The sequence below is a fragment of the Oncorhynchus masou genome, chromosome 5 (genome assembly GCF_036934945.1).
Source record: "Oncorhynchus masou masou isolate Uvic2021 chromosome 5, UVic_Omas_1.1, whole genome shotgun sequence".
NCBI classification, from domain to species: domain Eukaryota; kingdom Metazoa; phylum Chordata; class Actinopteri; order Salmoniformes; family Salmonidae; genus Oncorhynchus; species Oncorhynchus masou.
Genome location: NC_088216.1, coordinates 77,396,828 through 77,409,291, shown reverse-complemented (window position 1 = coordinate 77,409,291; position 12,464 = coordinate 77,396,828). Strand labels below are relative to the sequence as shown.

At 44.7% G+C, this 12,464-nt stretch overlaps 1 protein-coding gene across 4 annotated transcripts in view; it reads right to left on the bottom strand.

Moving 5' to 3' along the window:
• uba7 (ubiquitin-like modifier activating enzyme 7) overlaps window positions 1–12,464 on the bottom strand; it is a 93,120-nt gene that overhangs the window by 57,772 nt on the left and 22,884 nt on the right. For all 4 annotated transcript variants that reach the window (XM_064966877.1, XM_064966876.1, XM_064966875.1 and 1 more), the window contains exons 16-17: window positions 11,643–11,841; window positions 2,083–2,157 (exon numbers count right to left, since the gene is read on the bottom strand). In XM_064966877.1, the coding sequence (XP_064822949.1) occupies window positions 2,083–2,157; window positions 11,643–11,841 (274 nt within the window). The remainder of the gene's footprint in view (window positions 1–2,082; window positions 2,158–11,642; window positions 11,842–12,464) is intronic.

The following is a 12,464-nucleotide window of genomic DNA, read 5'->3' as shown; positions in this document are numbered from 1 at the left end:
AAGGGAACAGAGAGGAAGGGAACAGAGAGGAAGGGAACAGAGAGGAAGGGAAGGGAGAGGAACAGAGAGGAGAGAACATAGAGGAGAGAACAGAAAGGAGAGAACAGAAAGGAGAGAAGAGAGGAGAGAACAGAGAGGTAGAGAACAGAGTGGTAGGGAACCGAGAAGAGAGAACAGAAAGGAGAGAACAGAGAGAACAGAGAGGAGAGAAGGGAGAGGAGAGAACAGAGAGGAGAGAACAGAGAGGAGAGAACAGAGAGGTGGGGAACCGAGAGGAGAGAACAGAAAGGAGAGAACGGAGAGGAGAGAACAGAGAGGAGAGAACAGAAAGGTGGGGAACGGAGAGGAGAGAACAGAAAGGAGAGAACAGAGGAGAGAACAGAGGAGAGAACAGAGGAGAGAACAGAGAGGAGAGAACAGAGAGGAGAGAACAGAGAGGAGAGAACAGAGAGGTGGGGAACCGAGAGGAGAGAACAGAAAGGAGAGAACGGAGAGGAGAGATCAGAGAGGAGAGAACAGAAAGGTGGGGAACCGAGAGGAGAGAACAGAAAGGAGAGAACGGAGAGGAGAAAACGGAGACGAGAGAACAGAGAACAGAGAGGTGGGGAACTGAGAGGAGAGAACAGAAAGGAGAGAACGGAGAGGAGAGAACAGAGAGACGAGAACAGAGAGGCAAGAACAGAGAAGAGAGAACAGAGAGGAGAGAACAGAGAGGAGGGGAACAGAGAGGAGGGGAACAGAGAGGAGAGATAAAATAGGAGGCGAACAAAGAGGCGGGGAACAGAGGAGGGGAACAGAGAGGGGAGAGAAAAGAGGAGGCGAACAAATAGGCGGGGAACAGAGAGGAGGGGAACAGAGAGGAGAGAGAAAATAGGAGGCGAACAAAGAGGCGGGGAACAGAGGAGGGGAACAGAGGAGGGAGAGAAAAGAGGAGGCGAACAAAGAGGAGGGGAACAGAGAGGAGAGATAAAAGAGGAGGCGAACAGAGAGGAGGGGAACAGAGAGGGGAGAGAAAAGAGGAGGTGAACAAAGAGGAGGTGAACAGAGAGGCGGGGAACAGAGAGGAGGGGAACAGAGAGGAGGGGAACAGAGAGGAGGGGAACAGAGAGGAGAAAACAGAAAGGAGGGGAACAGAGAGAGATAAAAGAGGAGGCGAACAAAGAGGCAGGGAACAGAGAGGAGAAAACAGAAAGGAGAGAACGGAGAGGAGAGAACAGAGAGGAGAGAACAGAGAGGAGAGAACAGAGAGGAGGGGAACAGAGAGGAGGGGAACAGAGAGGAGAGATAAAAGAGGAGGCGAACAAAGAGGAGGGGAACAGAGAGGAGGGGAACAGAGAGGAGGGGAACAGAGAGGAGGGGAACAGAGAGGAGGGGAACAGAGAGGAGGGGAACAGAGAGGAGGGGAACCGAGAGGAGAGAACAGAGAGGAGAGAACAGAGAGGAGAGAACAGAGAGGAGAGAACAGAGTGGAGGGGAACAGAGTGAAGGGGAACAGAGTGGAGGGGAACAGAGTGGAGGGGAACAGAGTGGAGGGGAACAGAGAGGAGAGACCAGAGAGGAGAGACCAGAGAGGAGAGACCAGAGAGGAGAGACCAGAGAGGAGAGACCAGAGAGGAGAGAACATGGAGGAGGGGAACAGAGAGGAGGGGAACAAAGAGGAGAGAACGATTTTTCACCTCTATAGCTCCATTGTGTGTGCCTGTGTGTGTGCCTGTGTGCGTGTGTGTGTGTGTGCGTGTGTGTGTGTGTGTGTGTGTGTGTGTGTGTGTGTGTGTGTGTGTGTGTGTGTGCCTGTGTGTGTGCCTGTGTGTGTGCCTGTGTGTGTGCCTGTGTGTGTACGTAATGTTGGGGTAGATTTTATCCACCTTGCTTTGTCAGCAGCAGAAGGTAAGTGGTACTCACAGGTTAGATAAGAACCAATCCAATATACAACCAGAGAGAATGTGAGGGGTGTGTTATCAGCTAAGATAATGACATTTCAAATCATTCCCGCTGACTGGTTCGACAGGCAAATGAGACAACTGCAGTGTACTGTGTGTGTCTGAGACTGAGGAGAGATACAGTAGGTTGTGTAAAACTTACATTGCTGGGGTCAAAGGTCAAGGGATGGGGACATCTCTTTGCTCCAGACCAGAAAGGCAGACCTGAACTCGTCAACTGAGAAAACACAGACAAAGAGTGAATTCTAAATTAAATCAATCAATCACAGCAATAATTAACCAATACAATGACGGTATTCAAAGCAAAGGGAGTCTTGAGACTGTCCACACCAATCCATAGGAAATATACATCACTACCTAGATGATCATGGGATTATATGATATCTTCATAACCACAGAGTAAATATGGAAAGGGATGTGTCCTTGTGTTTGGTATATGAATGACAATCACATTCTAATATAATACTTTCCCTGGGTCATTATCTGACACATTCCCAGAGGCCATGCAGGCAGACAGAGAGACAGTTGTGTTGACCACACCATTTGTTGTCCTGATAAAAGAAGAACAGAGGAGCCTGAGAGCATTGATCCCGAGTGGTGCAGCAGTCTAAGGCACTGCCGGTGTAGGCTGTCATTGTAAATAAGAATTTGTTCCCAACTGACTTCCCTAGTTAAATAAAGGTTACATTAAAAAAATAGCCAACAGTCCCAACAGTCTAAACTGTCCCAACAGTCTAAACAGTCCCAACAGTCTAAACAGTCCCAACAGTCTAAACAGTCCCAACTGTCTAAACAGTCCCAACAGTCTACCAACGTTGTCAACAGTCTAAACAGTCCCAACAGTCTAAACAGTCCCAACAGTCTACCAACATTGCCAACAGTCTCGACAGTCTAAACAGTCCCAACAGTCTAAACAGTCTACCAACATTGTCAACAGTCTCGACAGTCTAAACAGTCTACCAACATTGCCAACAGTCTAAACAGTCCCAACAGTCTACCAACATTGCCAACAGTCTCGACAGTCCCAACAGTCTACCAACATTGCCAACAGTCTCAACAGTCCCAACAGTCTACCAACATTGCCAACAGTCTTGACAGTCTAAACAGTCCCAACAGTCTACCAACATTGCCAACAGTCTCGACAGTCCCAACAGTCTACCAACATTGCCAACAGTCTCGACAGTCCCAACAGTCTACCAACATTGCCAACAGTTTCAACAGTCTCAACAGTCCCAACAGTCTACCAACATTGCCAACAGTCCCAGTAGTCCCAACTAGGGCTGTGGTGGTCACAACAATAATCAGCCGGTGATTGTCAAGCAAATAACTGCCGGTCTCACGGTAATAAACTGTTAATTAACATAAAAACATTTAGCATCTCCGGGCTTCCTACAAGCCCTTAATGCAGACCTTTGGAACCTCTACCTTTTAAATAAGTCTAACAAATCTATGTAATATAGTCTACACCTTCACAATAAAGGCATTATTATTTTAGACAGGTCGAAAGAAGTATGATATGAAGAAAATGTAGTGTATTTCAGAAGAACAGAATAGTGTACTCTGAGTTGTCTTTATGTCAGGTCCTGAACTAGCTATGCCATATAGTTGTGGGATACACTAGTTCATTTAGCAGACAAAATTAGCTTAGAATTCCATGGCATTGTTTTTTGCGCAGGCTGTACACACTTCATCAGTCTCATTCACAATTTGACAAGCTCTTGATAATGCCTTGAATTTCACAGCGGCATCCCCTTTGTGTGTCTCCGTAATGCCTCCTAACAAAATGTCCTTGGGCTAAATATATTCATTATAATTCCCTTCTCCCTGAGTCCTGTTTGCTCCAAAGCACCTTTCACTCACATGGCTCTTCATCAAGTGATCTGGTCTTTTACAAGTGAAGACAGACACATCGTGGACGTGCATCCTTATCCAATTCCTAGTTGCACATTGAAGATATTGGAAGAACTGTCCACATTAACTTTTCGTCAGCCAACAAGATGAGTAGTACTAACGAACAAAAGCACTAGTCTATGTCAATCTACTATCCCCCATATAAAAGTTGACCTATTTTATTCTGTTCGAGAAACACATATTCCAAACATAGTCTGGGACAGTCATGTGATGCGATAGATCCCAAATTAATACAACCACAATCATCAAAAACTTTTTTACACAATGTTGATAAACTATTAGGCTATTTCTTCATATTATAAGCGCAGCAATGCGGACACTACAGTAGGCTATATGAGCGAATGTTCCATTTTCAAAAGTGACCACAAATGTGATTATGCATGTGATTATCTTCCCCAAACCTGAAACTCCACACACTGCTTATGTATGCCAGTTAGGCTCTACACCCCTTGTAAAGCGGATTCATGGGCTTCAGTTAAAGTAGTTATTTGGCCACTTTAGGTGTGATACAAACCTTATCAAAACATACAGGCATGTGGGCCTGAGGTGAGGTGTGCGACTATGATTTGAAAAAGTCATCAAAAAAGGCATAACTTGTGATTGATACGCTGATCACATGTGGTAATATATAATTCACAAGTGACAGGCTAATATTGTCACCCATCAGACTATTCTTGATTTAATCTTGTCTTTACATATACAAAAAAAATATATGTGAAATTTGTTTTGACTAAGAAGGGACCATTATCATGCACCTGTCTGGAAACAGGGGAAATGGACATCTACACACTTACAGTTGAAGTCGGAAGTTTACATACACCTCAGCCAAATACATTTAAACTCAGGCTTTCACAATTCCTGACATTTAATCCTAGTAAAAAGTCTCTGTCTTAGGTCAGTTAGGTCCACCACTTCATTAAAGTAATGTGAAATGTCAGAATAATAGTAGAGAGAATGATTTGTAGGCCTCCTTGCTCGCACACTCTTGCCAACCCATTTTCTATAGCATTGAGGTCAGGGTTTTGTGATGGCCACTCCAATACCTTGACTTTGTTGTCCTTAAGCCATTTTGCCACAACTTTGGAAGTATGCTTGGGGTCATTGTCCATTTGGAAGACCCATTTGTGACCAACCTTTAACTTCCTGACTGATGTCTTGAGATGTTGCTTGAATATATCCAATTTTCCTCCCTCGTGATGCCATCTATTTTGTGAAGTGCATCAGTCCTTCCTGCAGCAAAGCATCCCCACAACATGATGCTGCCACCCCCGTGCTTCATGGTTGGGATGATGTTCTTCGGCGTGCAAGTCTCCCCCTTTTTCCTCCAAACATAACGATGGTTATTATGGCCAAACAGTTCTATTTTTATTTCATCAGACCAGAGGACATTTCTCCAAAAAGTACAATATTTGTCCCCATGTGCAGTTGCAAACCGTAGTCTGGCTTTTTTGTGGCGGTTTTGGAGCAGTGGCTTCTTCCTTGCTGAGTGGCCTTTCAGGTTATGTCGATATAGGACTTGTTTTACTGTGGATATAGATACTTTTGTACCGGTTTCCCCCAGCATCTTCACAAGGCCCTTTGCTGTTGTTCTGGGATTGATTTGCACTTTTCGCACCAAAGTACCTTCATCTCTAAGAGACAAAACAAGACTCCTTCCTGAGCGGTATGACAGCGGCGTGGTCCCATGGTGTTTATAGTTGCGTACTGTTGTTTGTACAGATGAACGTGGTACCTTCAGGCATTTGGAAATTGCTCCCAATGATGAACCAGACTTGTCGAGGTCTCCCATTTTTTTCTGAGGTCTTAGCTGATTTCTTTTGATTTTCCCATGATGTCAAGCAAAGAGGCACTAAGTTTGAAAGGTAGGCCTTGAAATACATCCACAGGTACACCTCCAATTGACTCAAATTATGTCAATTAGCCTATCAGAAGCTTCTAAAGCCATGACATCATTTTCAGGAATTTTCCAAGCTGTTTAAAGGCACAGTCAACTAATTGTATGTAAATTTATAACCCACTGGAATTATGATATGGTGAATTATACGTGAAATAATCCATCTGTAAACAATGGTTGGAAAAATGACTTGTGTCATATACAAAGTAGATGTCCTAACCAAAAGTATAGTTTGTTTTAACAAGAAATGTGTGGAGTGGTTGAAAAATGGGTTTTAATGTCTCCAACCTAAGTGTATGTAAACATCCGACTTCAACTGTACATAGCGAATGGAGGACGCTCCTCCCGTGGTTTATTTTCATGCCAGCCAGGTAGGCTGTACTCCTGTTGTAAAGGGAGCAATGTTCTTAATATTAGGAATGTTGAGAACAATATATAGTAGGTGTAGCCTATAGAAAGCTGATGGGATCTTCCTCTTTTTTATTTAACTAGGCAAGTCAGTTAAGAACAAAGTCTTATTCACAATGACGGCCTACCCCAGCCGACGCTGGGCCAATTGTGCGCCGCCCTATGGGACTCCCAATCACGGCTGGTTGTGATACAGCCTGCAATCGAAACAGGGTCTGTAGTGACGCCTCTGGCACTGAGATGCAGTGCCTTAGACCGCTGCGCCACTCGAGAGCTCAATAGAGGCCATCACTCTGTTTTCTCAAACAATTGCATAGCCTACAGAATGCTCTCACGAAGTGTTTGATTAGATTTTAGGATACATTTGCATTGATGTCAGAGTGATTAGAAGGACAATAGAGTGCTGAGTACCAGGCTACTAATGACCAGCAGCATCAGAACTTGGAGAAGCCTAATTACTGTGACTAAACGGTCACATGGAATTTGACTGCCTTCATGAATCCTGACCGCCGGTGTGGCGGTCTACCAAAAGTCGCAACAGTCTACCAACAGTCTACCAACAGTCCCAACAGTCTACCAACAGTCCCAACAGTCTACCAACAGTCCCAACAGTCTACCAACAGTCTACCAACAGTCCCAACAGTCTACCAACAGTCCCAACAGTCTACCAACAGTCCCCCAACAGTCTACCAACAGTCTACCAACAGTCCCAACAGTCTACCAACAGTCCCAACAGTCTACCAACAGTCCCAACAGTCTACCAACAGTCCCAACAGTCTACCAACAGTCCCAACAGTCTACCAAGTCCCAACAGTCTACCAAGTCCCAACAGTCTACCAAGTCCCAACAGTCTACCAAGTCCCAACAGTCTACCAAGTCACAACAGTCTACCAAGTCACAACAGTCTACCAAGTCCCAACAGTCTACCAAGTCCCAACAGTCTACCAAGTCACAACAGTCTACCAACAGTCCCAACAGTCTACCAAGTCCCAACAGTCTACCAAGTCCCAACAGTCTACCAAGTCCCAACAGTCTACCAAGTCCCAACAGTCTACCAAGTCCCAACAGTCTACCAAGTCACAACAGTCTACCAAGTCCCAACAGTCTACCAAGTCCCAACAGTCTACCAAGTCCCAACAGTATACCAAGTCCCAACAGTCTACCAAGTCCCAACAGTCTACCAAGTCACAACAGTCTACCAAGTCCCAACAGTCTACCAAGTCCCAACAGTCTACCAAGTCCCAACAGTCTACCAAGTCACAACAGTCTACCAAGTCACAACAGTCTACCAACAGTCCCAACAGTCTACCAAGTCCCAACAGTCTACCAAGTCCCAACAGTCTACCAAGTCCCAACAGTCTACCAAGTCCCAACAGTCTACCAAGTCCCAACAGTCTACCAAGTCCCAACAGTCTACCAAGTCACAACAGTCTACCAAGTCACAACAGTCTACCAAGTCCCAACAGTCTACCAAGTCCCAACAGTCTACCAAGTCCCAACAGTCTACCAAGTCACAACAGTCTACCAAGTCACAACAGTCTACCAAGTCCCAACAGTCTACCAAGTCACAACAGTCTACCAAGTCACAACAGTCTACCAACAGTCACAACAGTCTAAACAGTCCCAAAAGTCCCAACAGTCTACCAATAGTCCCGACTGTCTAAACAGTCCCAACAGTCTACCAACAGTCCCAATAGTCTACCAATAGTCCCAACAATCTACTAAAAGTCTACCAACAGTCCCAACAATCTACCAACAGTCCCAACAGCCTACCAACAGTCCCAACAGTCTACCAACAATCACCCAACAGTCTACCAACAATCACCCAACAGTCTACCAATAGTCCCAACAGTCTACCAAATGTCTTCCAACAGTCCCAACACTCTACAAAAACGCCCAACACTCATAACAGTCTACCAACACTACCAACAATCTCCCAACAGTCTACCAACAGTCCCAACAGTCTACCAAAAGTCTTCCAACAGTCCCAACCGTCTACAAAAACTCACAACATTCATAACAGTCTACCAATAGTCCCAACAGTCTACCAACCATCTACCAACAGTCTACCAACAGTCTACCAACAGTCTACTAAAAGTCTACCAACAGTCCCAACAGTCTACCAACAATCACCCAACAGTCTACCAATAGTCCCAACAGTCTACCAAGTCTTCCAACAGTCTACCAAAAGTCTTCCAACAGTCCCAACACTCTACAAAAACCCAACACTCATAACAGTCTACCAACACTCTACCAACACTCCCAACAGTCTGCCAATAGCCTACCAATAGTCTACCAACAGTCCCAACACTATCAAAAGGCCTACAACAAATGGGCTTTCCCCCTCCAGCTGAGAGAGAGGGACTTATCACGGAGCATGATCTCAAATCAGTCTACCTGCAGGGGGCACTTCTTATAGCAGCTCAGGGTAATCTGCCATCATTATACCCTACAGAGAGGGGTACCTACCACCATTATACCCTACAGAGAGGGGTATCTACCACCATTATACCCTACAGAGAGGGGTATCTACCACCATTATACCCTACAGAGAGGGGTATCTACCACCATTATACCCTACAGAGAAGGTTATCTACCACCATTATACCCTACAGAGAGGGGTATCTATCACCATTATACCCTACAGAGAGGGGTATCTATCACCATTATACCCTACAGAGAGGGGTATCTACCACCATTATACCCTACAGAGAGGGGTATCTACCACCATTATACCCTACAGAGAGGGGTATCTACCACCATTATACCCTACAGAGAGGGGTATCTACCACCATTATACCCTACAGAGAAGGTTATCTACCACCATTATACCCTACAGAGAGGGGTATCTACCACCATTATACCCTACAGAGAGGGGTATCTACCACCATTATACCCTACAGAGAGGGGTATCTACCACCATTATACCCTACAGAGAGGGGTATCTACCACCATTATACCCTACAGAGAGGGGTATCTACCACCATTATACCCTACAGAGAGGGGTATCTACCACCATTATACCCTACAGAGAAGGTTATCTACCACCATTATACCCTACAGAGAGGGGTATCTACCACCATTATACCCTACAGAGAGGGGTATCTTCCACCATTATACCCTACAGAGAGGGGTATCTACCACCATTATACCCTACAGAGAAGGTTATCTACCACCATTATACCCTACAGAGAGGGGTATCTACCACCATTATACCCTACAGAGAGGGGTATCTACCACCATTATACCCTACAGAGAGGGGTATCTACCACCATTATACCCTACAGAGAGGGGTATCTACCACCATTATACCCTACAGAGAGGGGTATCTACCACCATTATACCCTACACAGAAGAGTATCTGGTTTCTTAGGGGCGTCTTCAAGATCCAGTAAGTAATGTCAGAAGGTAGCAGAATAATGTCTTACCAACAACAGCTGCAAATTCAAATAAAACTACATCACGTTTTGAAGTTCAATTTCTTTGCTTTGTTTAACAACACTATCATGTTTCTAGCAAATACGTTTTGTGGTCCAGAATGCAAACCGGACGCGCGCGTGAGTATAACCAATGAGGAGAAGGCACGTGGGTATAACCAATGAGGAGAAGGCACGTGAGTATACGCTTCTATAAACCAACGAGGAGATGGGAGATGCAGGACATGCACCGCGTTCAGCGTCACAAATAGAACTGACTTAGTGTGGGTGCAATGATTGAATAACATGTATGTGTACATTTATTTTGCCATTTGTCTAAAGTAAATTTGACGACATGATAATGCAGGAAAAGCTGTTTCCTACAAAATATTTGAATACTTTAGCTATGTCATCATATTTCCAGGCATTATATTGTAATTTAGAATTAACAGTCGCTAGCCCCGTCCAGAATGACTGGGCTTATCAAGACATTAGGGCTCCACTATAGCGCAGCCGTAAGAGGGGGGCTTGAGAACGTTCCTAACAATGGCATGACGCGACCGAGTGACGGAGGTATCGAACAAAATAACTACATTAAGTAATTCACTAATTATAAACTATTTACATACAGTATAATAGAAATGTTGGTACATTTGTGGACAACATTTGAACTTACTCAAACTTTAATACCATTCAATCTGCATAAGGGCAGTTTCTGTTGGTAAAGGGGTGGGAAACATTAAACGTATGCCTGTAAAATAGATTTGCATTTCTCTTCCCAAAAAGCATTTCAGCCTACTGGTAAGGCAGTTGGACATTGTATTTCACTCATTGACATTTTGTGGAAGTTAACCAACACTAGCCTTATCACACTTCCCCAGAAAGCAGCTGTGGTTAGAATGGACTCTCTGGGAGGATACAGAAACCACAACCAGCCTAACTGTACTAATGACCTTTTAAAACAGAGAAAACAGAGAAGAAAAACAGGAACCCAAACATTTTACTGAAACCAACAACAACTGTCTGTCCTTTTAATACATCTAAACCCAGCCTCCTACTCTCATACAGCTTGTGCCACTGCAGAATAACAAGTTACACTACACGACTTAATGCAAACACAAAGGGATCTTTTCTCTCTGTTTTAATACATTACAATATTTTGCGTGATGTATTGCAGCCACTCATCAGAACTGTAACCCAGACATTTGAGTGCTTCAGAGCATGAGGCACGGCCTGGTCAATTGTTTAACAATGACTCATTTTCCTGCTAAATGAGTCCAATACCAAACGGGCTTATCTCAGGGGACTTGGAGCAAAAATGCTATGCATTTCTTCCAGACAAAAATAATAAGGCTTTAAACAGGATATGAGTGGAATGGAATCGGTTGTCTCGGTCAGAGGAATTTTTATTGACCCATATTATATGAAGCAAGAGAAGGGAGATAGTGTTTATCAGACCAGGCCAGACAGGTCCAGTTGTCAGTGTCCTGTAAAAGGTTAATCCGTATGATCCATGGGTCACAAGGGGAGTGTTTGGTTAGACACCCCCAGGTGTAACAGCATGTAATGTGATGTCACTCTCTGTAATCTATATGCCTCAGAATATGATATGGATCCCAACAGACATTTTTGAGGATACCATATCAGTGGGTTGGTAAATACTAACTATCCCAAGATATGTTCATGGTGTGTTCAATATGCTTAAAAAACAGCTTAGGGTGATATATTCTTGGATTATGTCCTACAAGGTAAAAATGAGAATGGGTATCTGAAAATGTGGAACCATTTCTAATTATTGGACATGTTACTGTATATACACTTGCCACTACATATGGCATATGTCTTGAGCATGTATGAGCACACTGTCAAATGTAACAGAGATCAAAAGACAGACAGATACTGGTTATAAGCCTATCACATGCAGAATTCTCAACAGACAAGGTGTGTGAACAATAGTGCCACCAAGTGTTCAAATTCATAAACAATGCTAAAGAAAACCCTTACGTCTGGGGATTTAGGAGCTTTGCCCCTGGATGTCCAATGATTTCCCAGTGTGTGTTGTGTTACTCTTACCTGGTCAGAGGGGAAACAGTGCAGCAGCTGTGCAATGTCGTTGTTGTAGAGGGTCTCCCACTGGCGACGGGCCCACCCGACACAGTCCTCCCAGCCTTGGGGCCGCTGCCCCCCCACACCTCCCCACACACACTCCAGGACCTCCAGAGCCTCCGCCTCCCCCCGACCCAGGGTGCGCTCCAGGAAACCAGCAGCATCCCTGCAGGGAACAATAGCATAAGCATCATTAGACCTGGACCTCTCCCCTAATGGACCTTCATATAATCTCCTTCAAGACGATGATTCTCCAGAAAGACTAAAAACATAAACGCAAAGGAAACCAATAGGGATGATGGGTGGGCAGGATGAGTTGGCCTTTCATTTAAACCATCTCAAGGTCTCATAACATACTCCTCTCGCCCCCTCCCAGGGTTTATCATTCGAAGATAGAGAGAGAGAGTTCTGCCTCAGCTTGCTTTCAAATTCCAACGGTAATTGTGTAACACCTGAACAGTGGTGGAAGGAGCAGCCATGTCATATTCAACAACACTGGTTTCTGGATCCTATTTCGGTCAAACATGGACACATACTGTAACTATCCTCTTGTGCCCTTTACCTGCATTCGTCTAAGGTTATCACACCTACTCTGAGGGGATTCCTATGGGTGAGGCAGTGCATGGCAAACCCAAGATATACTCATTCACCCTTCCTAATGTCTGTTTAACAGGAAGATGAGCAGCACTGAACAGTCAGTCAGTCAGTCGGTAGTATTGTTACTGAGAAGTGAGAGGGGGTTAGGGGTGCTGCCTTTGAAACTGGCCCAAGGTCAGAGGTCACCCTGCA